At 41.3% G+C, this 25,376-nt stretch overlaps 1 protein-coding gene across 3 annotated transcripts in view; it reads right to left on the minus strand.

Annotated features, from left to right (window-relative positions):
• The window catches only part of GRIA1 (glutamate ionotropic receptor AMPA type subunit 1), a 323,009-nt gene that overhangs the window by 120,210 nt on the left and 177,423 nt on the right, over window positions 1–25,376 (minus strand). For all 3 annotated transcript variants that reach the window (XM_032259814.1, XM_032259816.1, XM_032259815.1), the window contains exons 6-7: window positions 8,308–8,469; window positions 6,146–6,313 (exon numbers count right to left, since the gene is read on the minus strand). In XM_032259814.1, coding sequence (XP_032115705.1) covers window positions 6,146–6,313; window positions 8,308–8,469 — 330 coding nt within the window. The remainder of the gene's footprint in view (window positions 1–6,145; window positions 6,314–8,307; window positions 8,470–25,376) is intronic.

Here is a 25,376-nt window from a genome sequence, read left to right on the forward strand (position 1 = left end):
ATAAGGTCAAGGATCCTACCTGCACAGTTCTAGTGATCTGAGAGCATCTTGCACTGTCACAGTGATCTCACAAGAAGCTGCTTATTTCATGTTCATGGAAACCCAGTGAATAGACAGAGCAGAGGTTATTTTGTCTGTTTCAAAGATGAGATTGTTGAGACTCAGAGCTGATGGTGCTTGACTCCGGGATTCACAGTAAGGTCACTGAGAGATCAAGGGTAACTGAAGGGCTCTTACTGTCTATTTGGGGAAGCCAAGTCTTACGTGCACTGAGATAAATAAAAATATCAGAGAATGGGAAAGAGACATCCCAGAAACACCATTCCATGACGGCAGAACAAGGAGAGTTCAAGAGGATGGCTCAGCCTCAAACCATTTGTCGAGGAGCATAAAGACTCAGAGTCAGAGGAAGACGCTTCTCAGAAATGTGTATCTTGAAACTGCTGTCCCCTTCCATCGGGTCTGAGCTCTGAGATCTGGGCACTTATCTCCCTCTCCCCCTGCCCCAGGGTGACTGAGGTCAGACTGATGGAGCCCAGGCACTTCTCCCCGGTTCCTGCTCCCAGAACTCCTGTCGCCATCCTGGCGCCCTCAACTCCCTCCATGAAAGATGGAGAATTAACCTTGGGCTTCCTGTAAAGGGTACTGGGTGCCAGCTCAGAATCTGCTGCTAGTGAGAGGCCAAAGCCTACATTTCCTTTCCTGCTTGGTGCTGGGAGAATGCTGGTTAATGTCCTATTACTTGAGCTACGTTAAAGAAAAAATTAATCAGTGACACTTGTTAAAGCACAGTAAAGAAGACTTTTTCAGGATCGTAGTGGTAGGTATAGAGACCCCTGCAATGGGGTCTTGCAGTAGGGGAGAGAGATTCGGCTCAACTCCAAATACAGCAGGGGCCGATGGGAAAGTATAGCCAAGGAGCAGGGTGGGGGTCAGTGGATAGGAAGTTACTAACAGCAAGCATCGGGGTTAAGAGGAAATCTGGCTAAAGTGGCCTAAGAGGATTCTTGCTGAAGCTGGACCAGGATGATCCGACATCACCTGGGGGATGGTGGAGGTTGCAGAAGATGATCATGGCGAAGGAGGTGGACATGGTGGACAGGGTCCTTGCTAAACTGACTTAGCAAGTTCTTCGCTAAAACTGGATTTTACAAGAATTGCACAGATGGGCCTAGGAGGAGGTTCAGAAGCCTGACTAAAGTTTGGTCAAGCAAAGAATCTTTGTCAGATGTCAACACTGACTTCTTTTCCCTGTCCTCACTGGATCCTGAAAGGCATACCTGAAGGAAACAGCCAAGTAGTCACATTGGACGCAGGGATTCTGTAACCCCTTTGTGGTTGCCTTCAGGTGGATCCTGCCTCCTGGATGCTCCCTGTTTGTGAGGCCTGTCGGTGAGGTCCTTGCTGGTCACATCCTAGCTACTCTGGCTAGAGCAAATCTCAGAACCCTTCTAAGCTTCACTTTCCTACCTGAGTCTTGGGAAGAATAATCTTGGCTCTGACTGTCTCATACAGCTTCCCTGAAGTTCAAAAGAACACAAGCATGATGCTTTCTTAAAATCGTGAGCCCTGCAACAAGCCAGTGAGGGAGGCAGCATTAGGAGGATTATGTCTGTTTAGCAGATGGGAAAATCCTGGTCTGGAAAATGTGAGCAATTAGTCCAAGATCCCCCAGATAGTGCTGGGTGGAGCCACAGTTGAACCCAGCCCTTCTATTCCTAACACCCTAACAGGCCAGTGTGACACCTGCAAGTCCTTGCTTATACCTTCACTCTATCTCATCTCTTGCTGGGTATCACTGACATCCCCATCCAGAACCTTCCAAACCCGATTTACTCCAGGTTCAAATTTACCCTTCCTTTAAGGGTTACATTACCTCCACCTCAGTTTGCTTGGAACATGATATAGTTTGGATATTTTTCCCCTCCAAGTTTCATGTTAAAAAATGACCCTGAAGGTTGGAGGTGGTGCCTGGTAGGAGGTGTTTGCATCATGGGGGTGGAACTCTCATGAACGGCTTGGTGCCCTCCCCATGGTAATAAATAAGTTCTCACTCATTTATGAGAGCTGGTTGTTTAAAAGAGCCTGGTACCTCCTCCCCTATCTCTCTCACTCCCTCTCTTACCATGGGACATACTGTCTTTTCCTTTACCCTCTGTCATGATTGGAAGCTTCCTGAGGCCCTCATCAAAAATAGATGCTGACACTATGCTTCATGTATAGCCTAAAAAACTGTTAGCTAAAATGAGACTTTTTTCTTTATCCATTGGTATTACTTTATAACAATGCACATGGACTAACACAGGGCAGTTCTGGTCCTCTTGTTCTGGAATGATTGATATTAGCTCTTCCTTTCACTCCTAAGTGTTCCCATTTGGATGACAGGTTTTGGGTAATAAAGGGTCACCCTATTGAAAGGCCAGTCACACTCCTACAGAAAACCTTGCTGATGTCTGTATTCATCAGTGATAGCATTCTGCTCTGACTGTCCACAGCACCAAGAGCCCATCTGTGTTAGCCTTTAAAGGCAGGGCTGTGTCTTAAAACCCCATTGTCCAACCAACCCCAGGCCCCATCTAGCAAAGTTCTGAGCATACCTTCATTTCCATATGCTTGATTGTTGGCTGGCAGTTCGCGAAAACAAAAACTGAGAGGGATGATTACTATTACTATTTAGGGCAGGTATTCTAAACTTGAAGTCCTGGGATGAGTTCTAGGAGTATCTGTGTTCTCCCTACTCCTGGTCATGCAGAAATTATGTTTGTACATGTATGCATTTTTCTAAGGAAAAGAGTCTACAGATATCTTTTTAAAAATCATATCCTCAAATGCCTATGACATCTCCAATGTTAAGAACCCGACTTGGGGTTCTCTGCCATCCAGAAGGCGACATATGGGCATCCTAATGCTGCCTCTTTCCTGGAGCGCTGAGGGACTCCAGGATGTGGGTTCATTAATATTCGGAATGGCTCCCTAGATGGCAGGCAGGGGGTAGGAAGGCAGCTGATTATTTTCAATCTGCTGCTAGGGAAATTACAGCAGGGTGAGGGGGGGTGGGTGTGCACAGATATTACCCAAGACCATGTGTTGCTGGGGGCTGGGCCATAGCTTTTGTGTCTTTCCTGTTTGGCCGTGTCCTTGAGGCTTCAGAGCAGTTAAGCATACAGAGGGAGGCATCATCTAAATGTGGGTTGGAGTCCCAATTTTACCACTAGCTAGCTGTATAACGTAGGAATTTAAAGAAGTTTATAACTTCTCTGAAGCTCAGTTTCTCCAATTAAAAAACACAGTGAATAAAACTACCTGTCTTGGGTGTTATGTGTTATATCAAAGATTCAATGATATAATACTGTATGTGTAAATGTTTACAGCCTTGTACATACTAAGCCTTTAACACATGATACATATTATTTTTAGAATTTAACTCCCTAGCATGCTTGCCCTCCAGGTAGGCTGTGCTGGGCCTCTTGGCCTAACTTATACACATCCCTGCTCTAATACAAGCTAAACCACAGGTCCTCTCCCACTATGTGACCCAAAGGCCAGAGGTGAAGGCAGTAGAGACTTGAGCCTCCAAGCCTCAGGTTCCAAAGACTGGATACCATCAGGATTTACCCAGCTCCCAATGGCATGGCTATTTCAAGAGATGAATCTAGAAAAAACCATTGCTGAACAGTAGCCATGACTATGTATGGAAGGCTTCAGAGGTCAGGGCTTATAAGTAAGGGCCGCTGGGCTCATAGCACAGACCTGGCCTGGGGAAGAGGAGCCCTGGACTGGGATCTGGTCCAGCCTCTGCCACTAAGCGGCAGTGTGACCCTGGATGAGTCATTGTCCATTCTGGGTCTGCTGTTTCATTCAAAGTGCTGTTTCCTTCACTTATAAAGTGAAGGAAAAGGAGAGTCAGTAATCTCTAAGGTGTCTTTCAGCAAAAAACTTTTCTCATTCTAGGTGCTTAACAAAGATTGGAAAAAGAATCAATCTGAACTTCTGATCTTAGGATGGGAATGTTCTGACTTGTTTATTTGTTTTGTTTTTGTGGGATAGTTGTTCCTCTCTTTTTCTCCACAGATGCTGCAAGGAGTTTCTTGAGGGCAAGCCTTGCTTTCTTTTATTGTCCTTAGTGTTTGACCCCAAGCCAGGGCACACAGTAGGTTTTCAAAGAACAGCTGATGAAGGGCAGGCACACACATATCTTGGCTCCAAGACAAAACAAAAGAGGTCATTCTTCTTTTGACTATGGCAACTGCTTTCTTTCAAGCCCCACTGAGGGCAAAAGCAGAGTGCTAAGTATACACCACAACCAGAAGGACGTGGGTTAGACCACAGGAAAAAAAGTTAGACTCTGAATTTTCAGAGCCAGCTGAGATTTGAGGTCGTCGCTCCACCCCTTTCATTTTCATGGGGAAGGAAAGGGAAGACGGCAGGAGAGCTAAGTGAATGTTTCAAGGTCATCCAGAGAGCCAGGGTCCCAGCTGAACGTGGAGTCCAGCTCTCCTGCCTCCCAGTTCAGAGCCCTTCCTGCCACACTGAATTGCCTCCCATGCTTCATCACTGTCATGGTGGCGTCAGACTATCCTTTCAGGACGTCATTAAGATGGGAGAGGCAAGGGAGTTGGAAGGGTTGTGAAGCTCAGGGCAAGTCTCTGGGACCTTTTGAAACCAGCCTCACATTGCAAACAGAATCTGTCTCGACTGTGGAGTCTGGAAGAGCATTTTAAATAAGCTGGGGTGGGGGGTGGAAAGGGAGGCGCAGGTGCTGTCCGTTTGGCAATTTTTCCCTGTAAGCTGCTTGGTGTCTGCTGTTGCTGCCTAGTGACTTGGGAGCCACCCTGTACAGGGACCAGGGGAGGGCAAAAATGGCAGCTGGAGGTCCTCCTTAGTATGTTCCTCCTGTCACTAGCAGAAATCCTGCTTAGCTTCATTCCAAAGGACAGACCTACATATTCTCCTCTACAGAAAGGCGCTCATCAGGGCTGAGGAACAGCTGGTGAGGTTCCTTTTGCGTCTCTTTCTCCAGGTTGTGAAAATTGCTAGAGCTGTGCACGTGTGGTTGGTGAACAAGTGGGAATAGTTGTACATTTTGCTCTACATTTCTCTCTCATTCAGAAATGCTCCTCTTCTCCCCGAGGAGCACAAATTCATCTTCTGCTGAATGTCATCTTAAAAGTACAGCCTGTCTTAGATAGGCAACTCCCTTTGTTGGGGAGGGTGGGTCCTGAGGGACATTTGTGCCAAATAATCTTGCTGTGGCTGGCTTGCCATTGCAGCCAATGCTTTGTTGCAGCAAGCACAGCCATTCTCTCCCAGTCCCTTTGGAAATACAGCTTCTCTATCAGGAGGCGTCAGAACCAAAATAAAGTGCTGTTCCTTGGTAGTTTGAGAATCACAGCCTGGGCTTGATGTGCTTCTAGATATCTCCAGGAGCCCAAAGAGCAATGAAGCTGAGGGCAAACCCCCAGAATCTTTCAAACCAGGCATGTTAAATATACACCCACATGTACCACTGTCTCATCCTGCTTCCACAGCAGACATACCACTAACTGAATATTTATACTTCTCTCTGTTGTATCTGGATTCAGCCTCAGAATGTTTTGCATAGCTAATTGATTAGAGTGGGCATGGCCATTTTCTATCCCTGCCCTTTAACTATTCTTAAATGCAAACAGAGGCTGAGAAGCAGGAAGGTGGTATCAGAAGTACTGAGAAATGTTTTTAGGGTCCACATGCAGCAGGCTCTCATAAAATGTGTGCAGAGAGCAAAGATAACAAAGAAATCCAGAAAATCAGGGCAGGAGGGGAATGTTTCCAGGAGACTGTTAACATGGTTCAGTTTCATACTTGTGTATTTCAAGCCCCCTTTCCATATGCAGAAAATCATCAGCTCTCTTTTTTCAGCATAATTGCTATGCAGAAAATATAGCTTTTACACTACAAGAAATGACTGTTCCATATGATTAATTTTTTTTTTTTTTTTACATGAGCTTCAATGTATGCTAAGAGCCACCAACACAATGCAGTGGTTGTTCTGAACTTCAGGCGTTTTCTTCCTTTTCTTTAGAATAGCTGTGTTTTATTGGAATTTGATGCTGAAATCCCCCAATAGGCTCCCATGAGATATGGGAGTAACCATTGGTGGCCTTACCTGCTGCAGAGCTCTCTGGATGTCAATCCCCTGGCCCCAGGGAACAGCTGGGTTAGCCAGACAGTCCCCAGCATTCCCCCGGCGAGATATATCAATTCTCTGCCTCCGCAGGCTCTGGAAAGCCTCAGCCATCACCTTCACCCCATCGTAGGTGAGTGCAGAGGTGTACTAGTGGGAGGAATGGAGACAGTTAGGTATCAAAGAAAGCTGACAGGAAGGCAAGGTTGGGTGCTGTATTTGGGAACGCGTTTTCTGGTGATGAGAAAGGTATGCAGAGGGCCAGATGTATGGTGTATGTGGGGAGACAGTGGTGAATCAGGGACGGTGTCCCTGTCCCTTCAGATGGGGGCTGCTGTTTGACCATGCTAGTCAATGCTGACCCTCTGAACTAGGAGTTCAGTAATGCCAGTTACGACTTTCAAAGAGAAGCAAGGATTCTAGATTTCTGTGTGCAATCTTGCAATTTTAAAACTGTTGGTTCAGTTGGAAAAAATGCATAGATTAAATATAACACATCTGCAGGCTGGATAAAGTTCATGAAAAACCAGTTGGTTTATCCTGGCATTACAGTCATCAGCTAGGAGCCAAGGAAAACAATTAACTCTTTCATCTCTTATAAAAGTAAAAGAAAAAAAAATGCAAGAAGGGTAAGCTCTTAATCTTTTCCACGTGTGGCTCACCTAAGTGAGAAGCTTATACCCTGTAGACTTTCCCCACCTGTTTATTTGTGACAGCTATCAGTTCTATCCTCTCCTGACAAAAAGGGCACTAAGATGTGGATGAAACAAAATCTGTAGAGCAGTCCAGGAAAATAGATTCTGGCTTTGGAATCCATGTCTATTTTCTTCACTAATTTGTTCCCAGTACTTATTATGTTGTCTAGCACACTCCAAGTTCACAACAGAGAGCTGAAGAACGAATGTATGAGTATTTTTCTAATTTTTAAACTTTCATTCTCTAATTTCTTTTTCCAAAATTAAATTACATTTGGTTATTTTTTTCATCTGCTCAAGTCTTTTGGAAATTGGAATGTGGTCATCATACATTAATTATTTAACTCTTAAGTAGTTTTTTCATTGCTTTAAAGCATATTTGTTATTTTGTTTTGCTTAAGCTCATATTGAAATAATTCTTCATTCTTGAAGGGTTAAACCAGTTTGAACAATAGTGGGATAAGAATCATCTCCATTATATGGTTTGCCATTTATAAAAAGAATTGACAGAGTGGTAAGAGAAAGTCTGCCAAAGATTCACTGTTTGTCCAGATAAACAAACTTGGCCTCAGCACTTTCTCAATACAACGTTCCACGTGGCCACTGTCAAGCTATCTGGTTTGACTTGGGGAAAAAATTATTTGCTATCCTTATTCCCAACCATTCTCAAATAACAAACAAAATTGATTTTAGTGGCAGTATTTAGAGCTGCGTTGCTGGGAAGTGACAAGCACAGTGTCTGCATGATTATTGAGTGGACTCTCCCAGGTAGACATCTGCTGGATATTCCTTAGTTATGTTGCCCTGATTTTTAGCTGGGCATGTGGTTGAGCAGAATAAGGGCCACCTCACTACCCAAAAAAGCTCCATCTACAAAAAAATGAGCATCCCCCTGAGCTGTGCTACATGGTGGTGCTGACCAGAATAGAACCACCATTTTCCAGCTTCCCTTGCAGCGAAGTGGGGGTAGTTTTCCAGGATACAATCAATGGCATATGAGTAGAAGATCTGCGTGTGACTTCTGTAAAAAGTTCTTCATGAAGAAGTTCTGCATTCTGTTTTTTTTTTTCTTCCTACTGGGTAGAATGCTGAGGCAATGGCTATAGTTTAAGCAGCTCTCTTGTACTATTAGGCAGCAGCCATATGCGCAGGACAGCAGAGCAAGAAGGTAAAAGAAGCCTGGGTATTTGATGACTGTGGAGCCATTTTACAAGCCTGGGACTGCTGACTCCTGTTTTGTTTACATGAGAGATAGATAAAATGTCTCCTTTATTAAAACCATTGCCATTTTGGGTTGCCTGACCCCTGCAATTTGTACCTAATATTTTTTACAAATATATTGTTTCCTTTAGAAAACAAATTCCTTTCTAAAGATGAATGCTGCTCAGAAATCTGAGGCAGGCAAAGGGTCAAGGCTGGCCCTTTGCCACTGGCTGCCCATCCACTCACCTTGGGTCTCTTCCAGTCCACCCGGGTGTGGTCCCGAGCATCACTGTTCTTCCACTGCTGCATGATCTTGGCTGGGATGGTGTCTGTGTAGTTCACTAGCTGGAAACCCGTCACATTTGCACCACTCTCCTTGAATTTGTTTAAGTCGATGTCCATGAAACCCTGTGAGAGGGGGAGAAGGGAGAAGTCAGAACATGCTGCCTGGATAAATCAACTTTACCTGTTCCAGAGCCACAGAATTTTCCATTCTGTTCCACCAGATGAAACCCACTCAATGGAGAGACAGTTAGGCTTCCTTTCCTTTGAACTTGGTTGTTACTTAGTTTGTGCACAAAATTAGCATAGCTTAGGAGACAGTAGCCTGGTTTGGAGGGCTGGCTAGTAGTTATACTATTAACTATTTATTTGACAGTTTTCTTGTCTGAATAATGGAGGTCTGGAAGTTAGGGAAAACATGCAATGAAATGACACAAGTCAAGTGTGTGGTGCAGAGTGACTGATCAATAAATAGTGGCTGAGATTATTATGGTGATAAGATACACAGCATAAGGTAGAAAACTCTAAGGAGGGAATCATCTCATCAACCATCCCAATACCCACCCATTTTGAGAGAAGAGAAATCTGAATTTCACTGGGGCAAGCTCCTATGAGTTACTCAAGGACACCAGCAAGTCTGTGGAAGAGGCCGAATTCTGATCCCAGTCATCACCATCACCCTGTGCTCTTTTCCATACAACAGAGTACATCTTCACCATTTCATGAGGCCTGACCAATTCAGCATTCATGAAGGATTCTTTATTATAGTAAAACTTTCCACCACATTTGGTGAAGCTTACTCAAACTCAAAAAGGATTCTACCTAAAAAGAAAATCTTACAGTTGTATAATATATTCAGTAATGTTCAGTACTTTCATATCTATGGCCTCATTTCACTTTATCCCTCTTTAAGGTAAACATTATATGTCTATTTGCCAGATAAAGAAACTGAGGCAGAGTGAAAGAATCAACTTACACAGAGTCATTTATGGAGTTAGTAGCAGAGAGAGCACCAAAACTAAGGGCCTCTGTTAGATATTGGTTCACTCTAGTCACTCACTCACTTATTCATTGATTAATCATTTCAGCAAACATTTTTGAAAAGTCATAGGGAAATCCAAGATGGCTGAATAGGAACAGCTCTAGAGTGCAGTTCCCAGTGAGAAGAACGCAGAGGGTGAGTGATCGCCGAATTTCCAAATGAGTTTTCACTGCCCACAGACCAGGAGATTTTTGGGCTGAAAAGTGCCACGAGCTTCAAGCATGGCTGTTTCAGCAGGTGCTGCAGGTCTCCGCACAAAAACTAGCACAAATCCAGGCAGCCACTTCAACAGGTGGCTGGAATGCCTGGGATACAGAGCCACCCATTCAACTGAAAAAAAAAAAAAATAACGGGACTGAAATAGGGAGTCAGGTGATCTGGCTCGGCAGGTCCCACCCCCTACAAAGACCAGCAATTTGAAATGCTCTAGACTGAGAGTTTTGCAGCAAGTGCAGCTGGACCCGGGACAGTCCAGCTCAGTGGGGGGAAGGGCCTCAGCCATTATTGAGGCAATCCACCACTACCAAGGCAGTCCACCATTACTGAGGCAGTCCACCATTACCCAGGCAGTCCACGATTACCGAGGCAATCTGCCATTACAGAGGCAGTCCACCATTACCGAGACAATCTGCCTTTACTGAGACAATCTGCCATTACCAAGGCAGTCGCCATTACTGAGGCAGATCACCATTACTAAGGCAGTTCTAACAGGAAGTTCACACAGCAGCTGGGCAGAGCCCACAGCAGTTCAGCAATGTCTCTGCTGGCAGACCCTGGCTAGACTACCACCTTGCTGGGCAGGGCATCTCTGAAAAAAGGCAGCAGCAAGTCAGGAACTTATAAATAAAGCCCCACCTTCCCAGGACAGAGCATCTGGGGAAAAAGGTGTTTATGAGTTCTGCTGCAGCAGACTTAAACATACCTGCCCAGAAGCTCTGAACGGAAAAATGGAGCTCACAGCTCAGCACTTGAACTCCTATAAGGGACTGACTGTCTCCTCAAGCAGCTCCCTGACCCCTGTATATCCAAAAAGATACTTTGTAAAGGAGAGCTCAGACTGACATCTGGCAGGTACACTTCTGGGACAAAGATAACAGAAGAAACTGGCAGCAGCCCTTACTGTTCTCCAGCCCCTGTGGGTGACCCCCAGGCAAACAGGATCTGAAGTGGACCTCCAGCAGGCCTACAGCAGAGGGGCTGGATGGTTAGAAGGAAAATTAAAAAACAGAAATAAATAACTTCACCATCAACAAAAATAATGTCCACTCAGAGACCCCATCAGAAAGTCACCAAATACAAGCACCACAGGTATATAAATCCACAAAGATAGGAAGAAACCAGCGCAAAATGGATGAAAACACCAAAAACCAGAACACCTCTCCTCCTCCAAGGGATCACACTAGGAAGGAAACAAGGCTCGATGGAGAATGAGTCTGATGAATTGACAGAAACAGGCTTCAGAAGGTAGGTAATAAACTTTTCTGAGTTAAAAGAACATGTTCTAATCAATGCAAAGAAACTAGGAACCTTGAAAAAAGGTTAGAGGAAATGCTAACGACAATAAACAGCTCAGAGATGAATATAAATGACCTGATGGAGCTGAAAAACACAAGAGAACTTTGCGAGCATACACAAGTTTCAACAGCTGAGACATCAGAGATGAAGATCAACTCAACAAAATAAAATGACAAGGCAAGATTAGAGAAAAAAGAGTGAAAGAAATGAACAAAGCCTCCAAGAAATATGGGATTATGTTAAAGGACCTAATCTATGTTTAACAGGTGTACCTGAATGTGACAGAGAGAATGAATCCAAGCTGGAGAACACACTTCAGGATATTATCCAGGAGAACTTCCCCAACCTAGGAAGGCAGACCAACATTCAAGTCCAGGAAATACAGAGAACGCCACAAAGATATTCCTCAAGAAGAGCAACCCCGAGGCACATAATTGTCAGATTCACCAGGGTTAAAATGAAGAAAAAAATGCTAAGGGCAGCAAGAGAGAAAGGTTGGGTTACCCACAAAGGGAATCTCATCAGACTCACAGCAGGTCTCTCCGAAGAAACCGTACCAGCCAGAAGAGAGTGGGGGACGATATTCAACATCCTTAAAGAAAACTTTCAACCTAGAATTTCATATCCAGCTATACTAAGCTTCATAAGCAAAGCAGAAATAAAATCCTTTAAGGAAAAGCAATTGCTGAGAGATTTCATCACCACCAGGCTTGCCTTATAAAAGCTTCTGCAAGAAGCACTAAACAGAAAGGAACAACCATACCAGCCACTCCAAAAATGTACCAAATGGTAAAGGGCATCGACACAATGAAGAAACGGCATCAACTAATGGGCAAAACCACCAGCTAGCATTATGGCAGGATAAAATTCACATATAACAGTATTAACCTTAAATGTAAATGGGCTAATGCCCCAATCAAAAGACACAGAGTGGCAAATTGGATAAAAAGCCTAAACCCATCAGTGTGCTGTATCCAGGAAACTCATCTCACATGCAAGGACATACATAGGCTCAAAATAAAGAGAAGGGGGAGGATTTACTAACCAAATGGAGAGCTAAAAAAAAGCAGGAGGTTTAATTCTAGTCTCTGATAAAATAGACTTTAAACCAATAAAGATCAAAAGAGACAAAGAAGGGCATTATATAATGGTAAAATGATCAATGCAACAAGAAGAGCTAACGATCCTAAATATGTAAGCGCCCAATACAGGAGCGCCCAGATACATAAAGCAAGTTCTTAATGACTTACTAGGAGACTTAGACTCCACACAATAATAGTGGGAGAGTTTAACACTCCACTGTCAATATTACAAAGATCAACGAGACAGAAAATTGACAAAGATATCCAGGGCTTGAACTCAGATCTGGACCAAGCAAACCTAATAGACATCTACAACACTCTCCACCCCAAATCCACAGAATATACATTCTTCTCAGCACTACATCACACCTACTCTAAAACTGACCACGTAATTGGAAGTAAATCACTCCGCAGCAAATGCAAAATAATGGAAATCATAAGAAACAGTCTCTCAGACCACAGTGCAATCAAATTAGAACTCAGGATTAAGAAACTAACTCAGAACTGCACAACTTCATGGAAACTGAACAACTGGCTCTTGAATGTTGACTGGATAAACAATGAAATGAAAGCAGAACTAAAGATGTTCTTCAAAACCAACGAGAATGAAGACACAACGTACCAGAATCTCCAGGACACATTTAAAGCAGTGTCTAGAGGGAAATTTACAGCAATAAATGCCCACATGAGAAACAAAGAAAGATCTAAAATTGACACCCTATCCTCAAAACTGAAAGAAGTAGGGGAGCAAGATCAAAAGAACTCAAAAGCTAGCAGAAGACAAGAAATAACTAAGATCAGGGCAGAACTGAAGGAGAGAGAGACATAAAAATTCCTTCAAAAAATCAGTAAAGCCAGGAGCTAGTTTTTTGAAAAGGTCAACAAAATAGACAGATCACTAGCCAGATTAATAAAAAAGAAAAGATAGAAGAATCAAATAGATGCAATAAAAAATGATAAAGGAGATATGACGACTGATTCCATAGAAATGCAAACTACCATCAGAGATTACGACAAATAACTCTATGTACACAAACCAGTAAACCTGGAAGAAAGAGTTAAATTCCTGGACACTTGCACCCTCTCAAGCCTAACCCAGGAAGAAGTTGAAACCCTGAAAAGACCAATAATAAGGGCTGAAGTTGAGGCAGCAATTAATAGCCTACCAACCAAAAAAAGCCCAGGTCCAGATGGGTTCACAGCCAAATTCTACCAGACATACAAAGAGGAGCTGGTACCATTCCTTATGAAACTGTTCCAAACAATCCAAAAAGAGGGAATCCTTCCCAAATCATTTTATGAGAACAACATCATTCTGATACCAAAACCCGGCAGACACTCAACAAGAAAAGAAAACTTCAGGCCAATATGCATGATGAACATAGACGCAAAAATCTTCAATAAAATACTGGCAAACCAATTGCAACAGCACATTTAAAAGCTTATCCATCACGATCAAGTGGGCTTCATCCCAGGCATGCAAGGCTGGTTCAACATACGCAACTCTATAAACGTAATCCACCACATAAACAGAACCAAAAACAAAAACCACACAATCATCTCAACAGATGCGGAAAAGGCCTTTGACAAAATTCAACAGTCTTTTATGCTAAAAACTCTCAAAAAACTAGGTATTGATGGGCCATATCTCAAAATAATAAAAGCTATTTACAACAAACCTACAGCCAATATCATACTGAATGGGCAAAATCTGGAAGCATTCCATTTGAAATCTGACCCTAGACAATGATGCCCTCTCTCACCACTCCTATTTAATGTAGTATTGGAAGTTCTAGCCAGAGCAATCAGGCAAGAAAAAGAAATAAAGGGTATTCAATCAGGAAAGGAGGAAGTCAAATTGTCTCTATTTGCAGATGACATGATTGTATATCTAGAAGACCCCCATCGTCTCAGCCCCAAATCTCCTTAAACTGATAAACAATTTCAGCAAAGCCTCAGGATACAAAATCAATGTGCAGAAATCACAAGCATTCCTTTACACCAGTAACAGACTAAAAGAGAGCCAAATCAAGAATAAACTGCCATTCACAATTGCTACAAAGAGAATAAAATACCTAAGACTACAACTAACAAAGTATATAAAGGACCTCTTCAAGGAGAACTACAAACCACTGCTCAAGGAAAGAAGAGAGGACACAAACAGATGGAAAAATATTTCATGCTCATGTGTAGGAAGAATCAGTGTTGTGGAAATGGCCATATGCCCAAAGTTATTTACAGATTCAATGCTATCTCCATCAAGCTACCTATGACCCTCTTCACAGAACTGGAAAAACCACTTTAAACTTCATATGGAAACAAAAGAGAGCCCACATAGCCAAGACAATCCTAAGCAAAAAGAACAAAGCTAGAGGTAACACACTACCTGATTTCAAACTATACTTCAAGGCTACAGGAATGAAAACAGCTTTGGTACTGGTACCAAAACAGAGATATAAACCAATGGAACAGAACAGAGGCCTTGGAGGCAAAGCCACACATCTACAATCATCTGATCTTTGACAAATCTGACAAAAACAAGCAATGGGGAAAGGATTCCCTGTTTAATAAAAGGTGTTGGGATAACTGGCTAGCCATGTGTAGAAAACAGAAACTGGATCCCTTCCCGACACCTTACACTGAAATTAACTCCAGATGGATTACAGACTTAAACATAAGACTGAACACAGTAAAAATCCTAGAAGAAAACCTAGGCAAAACCATTCAGGACATAGGCCTAGGCAAGGACTTCATGACTAAAACACCAAAAGCATTGGTAACAAAAGCCAAATAGACAAATGGGATCTAATTAAACTCCAGAGCTTATGTACAGCAAAAGAAACAATCATTAGAGTGAATTGGCAACCAACAGAATGGGAAAAAAATGTTTGCAATCTACTCATCTGACAAAGGGCTAATATCCAGAATCTACAAAGAACTAAACAGATTTACAAGAAACAAACAAACAAATTCAAAAGTGGACAAAGAATATGAACAGACACTTTTCAAAAGAAGACATATATTAGGCCAACAAACATATGAAAAAATGCTCATCATCACTGATTATTAGAGAAATGCAAATCAAAACCACACTAAGATACCCTGTCACGTCAGTTAGAATGGCGATCATTAAAAAATCTGGAGACAACACATGCAGGAGAGGATGTGGAGAAGTAGAAACACTTTTACAGTGTTTGTGGGAGTGTAAATTAGTTCAGTCATTTTGGAAGAAGATTCCTCAAGATATAGAAATAGAAATTCCATTTGACCCAGCAATCCCATTACTCGGTATATATCCAAAGGATTATAAATCATTCTATTATAAAGACACATGCACATGTATGTTCACTGAGGCATTGTTTACAACAGCAAATACCTGGAACCAACCCAAATGCCCATCAATGACAGACTGGACAAGGAAAATGTGGCATATATACACCATGGAATACTATACAGCCATAAAAAATGACGAGTTTGTGTCCTTTGTAGGGATATGGATGGATCTGGAAACCATCATTCTCAGCAAACTGACAGAAGAGCAGAAAATCAAACACTGCATGTTCTCACTCATAGGTGGGTGTTGAACAATGAGAACACATGGACACAGGGAGGGGAGCATCACAAACTAGGGTCTGTTGTGGGGACTTGAGGAGGGACAGTGGAGGTTAGGGAGGTTGGGGAGGAATAACATGGGGAGAAATGCCAGATATAGGTGATAGGGGGATGAAGGCAGCAAACCACATTGCCATGTATGTACCTTGGCAACAATTCTGCATGATCTGTGCATGTACCCCAGAATCTAAAGTGCAATAAAAAATACATATATATAAATAGTAATGATAAAAGTAAAAATAAGTATATTGAAGGAAGCACCATAGAAAAAAAAAAAAGAAAAGTCATAGTGCACTATTTTAATAGTGAATAAAGCAAGTTCCTTCCCTCATGGAGCTTATATTCTAGTGGGGTAGATAGACAATAAACAAATACACAAGTAAATATGTAGCATAGTATAGTATAATCTGGGATAGTACAGTCTGTGGTAGCAATGAGTCCTATGAAGAAGGATGAAGTGAGGTAATAGGATGGTGAGGGTTAGTGTCATGCTTTGGAAGAAATGATGATGATGAGTCTCCCTGAGAAGGTGGTCTTGGCATAGCGATCTGAGTGAAGTGATGCCTGTGTCTGAGCTATGGGGATATCTGGAGAAGAACATTCTGAGCAAAGACCCAGGGGTGGGAGTATGATTGGCATATCCAAGAAACAGGAAGCTGGTGTGACTGTGGCACATTGAGTTGGAGGAGAAAAGGTGGGAAAGGAGGTCAAAGTGGCAGCCCAAAGCTGGTCACATAAAGCCTTGGGTTAACTTGGGTTTCTTTTTAGGTATAATTGGGGGTCTTCCCAGCAGGAAGAAAAAAATAATAGAATGCAAAACTTCTTCATGAAGAACTTTTTTCAGAAGTCACATACAGATCTTCCACTCATAAGCTGTTGATCATACCTTGGAAAACTACCTAAGGAATTTTAGCAGGATCATAAAGGCAATTCCCTCTCAGTTCCATGGCTCAGTGAAACTGCCAAATTCCAATGAGTGAAATGGGAAAATAAGCTGGGGATTCATGGTCGATGGGGAAGCTCTGAACTGGGAGCCAAGGGATTAGAGCAGTGGTCCCGGCTCCCTCTTGGGATCCTAGGACACTGTCCATGTTTCTGAATTCCTCATTGACTTCCTCTAATTTTTCTATCTAAAAGAATAGATGATTTCATGATTCAAAAACAACCCTCCCCCACCCCATACCTCTAAAGTTCTGCGATTCTTTATTATTTCTATTTTTGTAAACAAAGCAAACTTAGTTGCACTCGGAGCCTTCCTCCTTGCTATTCTCTCTGCCTGGAAATGTGATTTCCCTGTCTGGTTCCTTTCCATCTTTTGGATCTCAGCTAGACTGCCATCTCTCAGAGAAGTCTTTCCTGGTTTCAGTAGCCTGAAGTGTTGGCATTCTGTTGATGAATCTTTGTAGACTGGCTTCCCTTCTCTACCTCACTTCCCTGCTTTCCCACTGGTGTTTTTAGGATTAGCACCCAAGAATCCCCTTGTACTTGAATCCTTGTTTTAGACACTGCTTCCAGAAAAACATAGAGTTACCCCCAGCACCCTATTTAGTCTGTTCTATCTCAGTGCCCTGTTAGAGTTTCTCCAGAGTTATCACCATTTGAGATTATCTCGTTTACTTATGTGTTCCCATAGCCTCTTTCCTCCCATTGAAATGTCAGTTTCATTCGAGCAGTAATCTTTTTTGTCTTGATCACTGATGTGTCCTAGAACCTGTTCCTAGAACAATGGTTGGCACAGAGTAGGTCCACAATATATATTTGTTGAGTGAATGAATAAAAGCCAGAGACTTTCCTCAAGCAAGAATGCCAATTATCCAGGAGAAATATGACCCTCAGGCAGCATAGCCACAGTTTACAGAGTTCCACAGATGTAACTGAGTTACACAATGGTTCTAGTAAGTTGTTGGTGGAGGTGAAATCAGAACTAGATTCCTGTACCCAGCATGCATTCCAAGACATTATAGCATCTAAGAGCACAGTCATCCTAACACTGGTTAAAAGCTAGTGCACAATTGAGAGATTTCCCATAGCTCTTAGAGACTTTAACAAGAACATGTTCATAAAGTAGCTACTGGGAGATTGAAATGGAAATTATCTTTTGCAGTCAAATTCTGTCTCTTGAAAATCTGTAACAAGCTTCTGGGCATTTCATACTGACTGCTTCCATCTCAAACATACCGGAGGCTAAAGGAAATGGCAGAGTTTCCTCTACTGCTCAACATAAATGCCACTCAATCTTATCACCAGAATGTCTGATTACAAGGTTAGTGCAGCCCGAACCTTAGTTACTTATGATCAAACTAATAAGAGTCTCCAAGTGAACTCAATGGACAAAGAATGATAAAACAAGCTCATAGCTGTGATGTTAAGTAAAAGAAACAAAATAAGGAAATAACTTGGGGTCATGAACTATACTCTCATCTAATAGCTGACATCTTCCCTCCTATGTAAGATTTCATGCTGGGAATAATAATCGTGCATCTCTACAATGTTTTTAATCACTAAGAAATGATTCTCTTGTAGTTGCTAGACTAAATTTCTCCATAATTCAAGAAAATGAACTCTGACAATGTACAAATATGTTCTTGTCTAGAAAGGGAAATACAGGTGTTAACTGTTTGCTCACTGGTTTGTGGAAAAGTTCAATTCACTCATTTTGTTCCCCTGGGAACTCTCATTAAATAAAGTTTAATTAAATATTTTTCTAATTTTCTTAGCCATTTTATAAAAAAAAAACCTTAGGGGGTAATGTTTGGTAACTAGTGCATTTTTCTTTATCTGCTTTATTTGTGCTATTAATTATATAGTATTATATAAGAATACTACATTGCTAATTATATTCTATTAAAAATTTTAACTATGAAGTTTGAGTACTATTCTTTTTGAGCCATTTTGCCTATTTTACAAAATGTTCCCAAATGCTGGAACCATTGCTTTATATACTGGGACTATTGACAAAAAAATAAAATTAAGCTACAGGGTACTCATTTTTCAAGTTAGTCAGTGTTTTTCCAGTTATTCAGCACAAGAATGCAGGTGAAAACTTACAGTCCTTCCATTGACCTCCCAGCACTGGTACTAATGCTTCTCTTTCAGTCACTGTTTCTCACCTAAAGTGAAGCCTGGTGATGAGTGAGCTCCTAGGGCTACTAGGTCATTGTATTCTTGCCTGCTTCTTTTGCACCTCTATAGCATTTCACACTGTCCCATGTGTGACTAAAAAATGGGTGAGAAAGGATGCTTTGTTTACTGTCTTTATTAAATGCATATAAATTGGCTGACAAACTGTAAACTCTCAGGAAGTGGTTCTGAGGGATGTATAATACCTTGAGGTACTTTTGAAAAAGAGCAATACCCAAGGACTATCATTCAGTAGCCCTAAAGAGGAAATTGATATCTGTATTTTGACAAAGCCCTAATGCTAGTGAATAAAAAATCAAGGTTCACTATATTAAAAATATAAAGGTAATCATAGAAGAATTCCATATAATATCATAACTAACAATCATTGAGGAGGGGATGTTGGGGGCATAATATGAGCTGATTTGTCATCTTTCTAATGGGAAGTCAGATATGGAGTTAAAGTTGACAAATCAGGAAAAAGAAACATAAATATAACATGTAGAAGTGAAAAGGAAACCATGGAATAACCACATACAGAGAAAGATTTTAAAATAGTTACTTCTATGAAGTATAGAATTGGAAAGAATGTGTATTTGCTTTTTATTTTATATTCTTTCATAATATCTGTATTATCATGTGAATATATTATATTTTTAATACCATTAACAAATAAAAGTAGATCCTCAGATAGCTATAATGTGTCTTAGATATCATCTACTCGTCACTGGAAAGTTGGGGAAGGAGTAGCAGTGGCAGGAGAGTGGAGAGGTTGTTGCGTTTATTGAAGCTTTGTTATGGTCTTTTAAGAGAGCGCTGCTTAATTTTTTTTTATCTCCTGGCCTGAAATAAAAGCACACTGGTGCTGTTAAATTCTCTACTGAAAACAGCTTCAGAAGCATTGCTTACAAGAATAACAAAAATGAAAATAATGGCTAAAAATGCCCCTTTATATGCATATGCATTATATAACTTTATTAAAACAACTTTTTAAGAGTTTTGAAGTTACTGCAATTTAAAAATAAAAAAATAATAATCATCTGAGATGTATTTTAAACATTTTTCAAGCTGTATTCCTAAGTTGGGCATTCTGTTAAGTGCTTTATATACATAATCCTTTAATTCCTTAAACAATTCCAAGAGGTAAATGTGCACAATAGACACCCAATACTTATTTGCCTAAATGAGTGAGTGAGTATCCATCCTAATTTTCTGTTAAGGAGCTATGGTTCAGAGACCTCTGGAAACTTCCTGGAGATCACACAGCAAGCAAGAATTCAAACTGTGGTCCAACTATAAAATCTGTCCTCTTCACAAATGTGTTCTACTGCCCCAAGAGTGGAGACCCATATGAGTTTAGCCTTAGGGTGGTGTGTCCAGATTCCTCCACACAAAGAGGGACAATGAACCTCAGATTATGGTTGGCACAGTTAATAGCCAGAATATGTCTTACCCTGCCAGAGCAGGGTCCTTCTAATACAGCTTTCTGTCTTAAAGTAACATTTGTGGGACAGCGCTAGGTTTCTCTTCTTGGCACTATCCTCCTAAGGGTCTTTAGATTTTTCCAAAGCTTCTGATTTATCTGAAGCCTATTTGTGACCCCCTATTCCACATCTATGCAAGGGATCAGCAAACTTTTTATGTAAAGGGCCAGATTATAAATATTTTAGGCTTTGCAAACCATATGGTTCTTGTCACAACTAGTCAGCTCTGCCATTGCAGCATGAAAGCATACATAGAAAATAGTAAATTAATGAGCATGGCTGTCCCAATATTTTTGGGCACTGAAAATTAATTTCATGTAGTTTCACATATTATAAAATATCATTCTTTTCATTTTTTTCCCAATGATTTAAAAATGTAAAAATTGTTCTTAGCTCATGAGCCATAGAAAATCAGATGATGGCTGGATTTGACACAAAGATCATAGTTTGCTGATTTTTGACCTATACAGGGAGCAAAGATTTTGGAGAGCAGACCAAATCCCCCATGTTGTACAGATAGGGAAACTGAGGCCCAGAGAAGGGAATAGTGGCTTAAGGTTACATGGTCAGTAAGAGGATTAGTTGAGAACAGACTCTGTCTCCTCTCTATATCTACTGTAGGAGGTAACACAAATCCCTCATGTTGTTCAGATAGGGAAACTGAGGCCCAAAGAGGACAATAGTGGCTTAAGGTTATATGGCTGGTGAGAGAATTAGTTGAGAACAGAATCTGTCTCCTCTCTATATTCACTGTGGGAGGTAACACAATGCTGAAAAGCCATTTTAGTACAATATTTGGGAGTGAATGTGCTCAATTAAGTAAACTAGTTAATATAGTCACTCCATCTATCATATGCCAATTATAATTTTCAAAGGATTAGAATGAAAAGGCATTTCAAGTAATTATGATATCCTAAAGAGATGTTTAACACTACAACTACATTGGACATGCTTTCATCTTACTGTGAATATTTGGAGAATGCTTTAAGAATCTTGAAGAAGCTTTGGGCCATCATTATGGCTCTTAATTATCATGTGCATTTGGAAACAAAAGAACTGATTATGTGTGCCTGCTGGTTACTTAACCTCTCTGAGGCTCAGTTCTCTGGTCTTCAAAATGCAGATATAGCACCTACATCATAGGATTGGTGAAAGGTTTAAAAGAATTAATATAACTAAGCACTTAGAACTGTGTCTGGCACATAGTAAGTGCTTAATGAATGTTAGCTATTACTATGATCATCACATTCACCATTATCATTATCATCGGGTCAAAAGAGGTTAGGCGTTAGAACTCCTTCAAATACAGCGACTGGGTCAGACAAGAAGCCTGAGAGAACGTGAAGCAGGTGTATAGGAACATAGCTTTCGAAGGATGAAAAGCTTTATCTTCAAAGCTGGATTTCCTTTGCTCTGGGATTCTTTCAAGGGGTCACATACAAGCTGTTCAGCCCTCATCATCCTGCCTGTGCTGACACCACACCCGTCAGAAGGAAGAAGGAGCATCTAACATCACTCAAGGAAATGGGCAAGTTAGTTTTATTAAACAAATCCCAGGACACTGGAAGAGCATTTCCTCTACCCCATCCCTTGAGATCCACAGGAGGTAAGATGAGAGAAAATCAAAGAATTTGTACTTTATACTCTGAATGGCACAGATTGAACATGCCAAGTTTCCCCAAACTGTCAGATAAAATCTTAGATGATAGCCCCACAGAGAGAGTAGTTATAGGAAACTGTGGTTTGAAAAGTCTTCTTAAAGTATTTTTTAAAAAGAGAATTATCAGCCTAAAAAATTATAGAAGGCCAAGAAAGTAAGGGAAGGATGTATTTGAGTCCCAGAAAGGTTGTCATGGGGAAAAGATGGATGATTTGTTCTCTGAGGCTCTGGAAGGTAGGCCAGAGCCAATGAAGGGGCAGATGTTATAGGAGGCAGATTTTGGCTAAAACAATAATTACAAGTACCTAACAGGTATCAAACCTGTTCCGTGTAGTAGAAACTGTGCATGTATCAAACCTGTTCTGTGTAATAGAAACTGTGCTAAGTTGCTTTATCTGTGTTATCTTATTTAATCCTCATAGCAATGCTGTAAAGTGGGTACTATTATCATTCCCATTTGCAAATTAGAAATTTAAAAAATTAAGGCTTAAATTAATGGAGCAGTTCCTGCTCAGTACAGCATAGCTAGTGAGGGACAGAGATCATAGTCCAACGAGTAACAAGACTCTAGGACTTGTTTTCCAACCACAGTACACCAAACCTCCTAACCACGAGTGCAGGCTAACTATTCATTTACGTCCTGTCCTGCGATGAAGCACTCAAAACAGCACATATCTTTATACTAAGAAGGAAGTATCAGGCTTCTATGAGATCAGGGCATTTCCCTTAGCTCCTTTAATGTGTGCTGGTACTTGAAATGTGAACCACACAGCACTTTATTCCTATCTCTTCTAGGCCTCTCCTCGCTTTCTCTTTGAGCCTGTAGGGACACTTCTCACCCTACTTGTGCGACTGTGAGCTCCTGGAGGGCAGGGCCGTTGCCCCCCGCAGCATCCACACACAGTACCTGGATCAGGGTGCATGCTCAACACATGTGGAGGAATGAAGGAACAGAAAATTTCTGCTCACCCTTTTCATGATTTTTTTTATAAGCTTCAATCCTGTCACCTCTCAGCCTCAGCTTTTGTCTTGTGGATAAAGGAGGTCTTCTTATTGACTTTTTTGTGTAGTCTATTGTGAACCAGGTCATAAATAAGAAGTGTCGGGAAAAGAGTTTTAGGGACAACCACATAAGTTCTGTCCTGTCTTTCAATCCCATGAGTTGTTTGTCCTTGGGCAATTATCTCAACTTGTGTAGGCATTAGTTTATTGATCTGCAAAATAAGGACTTTGGCTATGTCAATGACCTTATAAGCTGTATTCCCGGTTGCAGGCATTTTAGAAGTTACCATATTGGGTTAACGGAAGGAAAGAAAGATGGGGTCCTAGACCCCCACCCTCTCTCTTCTACCATAGTAGCTCTGCTTTTTATCTGTTTTATATACTAGAGTTCTCCCCCAAGATTCCATTTGAAAATAGAGCTTCAAACTAAAAAGTTTAGAAACTTGTGAACCACTTGATTTCACTCTTAAGGGCTCTTCCAGCTTTGATCTACAATGCTGTGATCAAGACAGGTATGTGCACATGAATATGGATATGTGTGAATTTGTGGAATACTCCTGGGCTGAAGACTTAATTGTTTCCTCAAATACCCATGTCTCTGCATAAAAGTCTTCACATTTTCCTATTTTCGTCGCTTTAACCAACCAGACTTTTAAGGTGTCCTCTCCCTATATGATCTCTGGAAACACAGAGGCTAGTCTGGTTCCCTCTAATTAAATAAGGTATTGTAGCTGTGCTTAAATCAGTGAAAACACCATAAATATTGGAAAGAAAAAGCATTCATGTTGACTTATCCAATTACATTTGAAACCAGGGGGGCACACTTGGATATCTGCAAACACACCAACAGACATACCTCATACAAGTATCCACTATTGACAAAGCATTGTAAATGTCAGTCAGGGTCTCACAGACTAATTTCTCTCAGTCCTGGGATTTAGGATAAAATGCTGGCACTTTGTGGCAGAAGGTCAGGGACTCAAGATTGGGCTATTGATGTAGGGCTGCATGGGTGTACTACCTGGCCTGGAAATGGATGGTATTCCAGAGTCCCCTCATCTTTACTCTACCCTAACTGCTGTGGTCAGGAATGATACCTGGCTAGGACCATTTCAGAGTAAGAGCAAATTTCCTGGTGTGAGGTGGGTTTTTATGGCTAAAGCTCCCAGTGGACTTAAAACTGATAGCATCTTCCCTTTACATGATCAAAACCTTCCTATCCAGAAAAGGCCAGGCAAATACTCACAGAAAGCCCATCTTCTGATGAAAAGCCAGTTTACACATTCACAAGCTTCCCATAGAGTAAGTACCCAATCCATGTTTGATTAAAAAATGAATAAAAGTCCAAACATGATAAATATGAAATCTTACCGGGGACCAGGTAAGGAATAGTCTAGTTAATCGCTTGTCTATTTACTCATTCATTCGTAAGTGCTTAATACTACCAGGCCCACCATAGACACAGGAATGTAGCAGAGTATAAGACAGGTCTGGTCCTCGCCTTCAAGTTACCTAAGGTCTAGTGAGAAAGGCCAATACTACACAAGTTATTATAGAGCAAAATGAGTGGACCCAAACTTGATCTTGCAGCTCAGAGAAGGCCTCCCAGTGAAAGCAATGAAGCCTGAAAACAAAAGTGCCTTTGGTTGAAGAGGGCTGGGGACACTCTAAGCAGAAAATATGCATGCGTTGGGGTTCAGAGTCAGAGCCACAAAGGGTTACTGCTCTCTGTCACAGAGACTGCCTGTGCATGTCAGCCTGGATTCAAATCTCAGCTCCACCACCTCCTAGCTGTGTGACCTCAGGAGGGCTGCTCAATCTTTTGGTGCCTCAGTATTCTTTCCTGCAAAATAAGGTTTATTATGTTATCTGTCTCATAGCTGTTGTGCGGATTAACTGTTATATGCCAGATTCTGGCACATACTAAGTATTTACCTAAAGCCCTGCGTCTCCTGGAGCTCCATTTCCCTCCCACTTTATTCTCTATTTTTCTGTCTTATAAAGAGGGACAGGTAAGGAAACAAGGACTCAACTCTTCTATTTACATAGCTCACCAATCATCTGCCAAAATTGGTGCTAAGGGGTCCCTCCTGCTTCAAAGCTGGTGGTGACAATGAGTTTCCATGCTCTGTCACAGCAGTCAGAGTCACTGTCTTACATATCTGAAATGTTCCAAAGGATGGTAGCCCAGCATGAAAAAGGCCATTCCAAATCAGCCAAGGTGTGCATGGTTTGCAAGATTGAAAGATACAAACACCAGGTGCTTGAGATTAATAGAACGACCTCTTCCTTAAGCCTAAGGGAGCCAATGTGGCTTTGAGAAATATTTTTTGATACCTCCGAACTGAAGAGAGTCAGCAAAAGTAGAACCTTACATCACACATTCAGAAGGATTACTTTGATAAATTTATTCCTTTTGAAAAGATTATGCCAAATCTAGAACAAATTGAGATCTTCCAGAAAAATATGATTTGTATAAATGGTAATGAGTAAGTGACAGAGTTAAGATGAGACCC

This window comes from Sapajus apella, unplaced genomic scaffold (assembly GCF_009761245.1).
Source record: "Sapajus apella isolate SASKATOON/1434 unplaced genomic scaffold, GSC_monkey_1.0 scaffold112, whole genome shotgun sequence".
Classification (NCBI taxonomy): domain Eukaryota; kingdom Metazoa; phylum Chordata; class Mammalia; order Primates; family Cebidae; genus Sapajus; species Sapajus apella.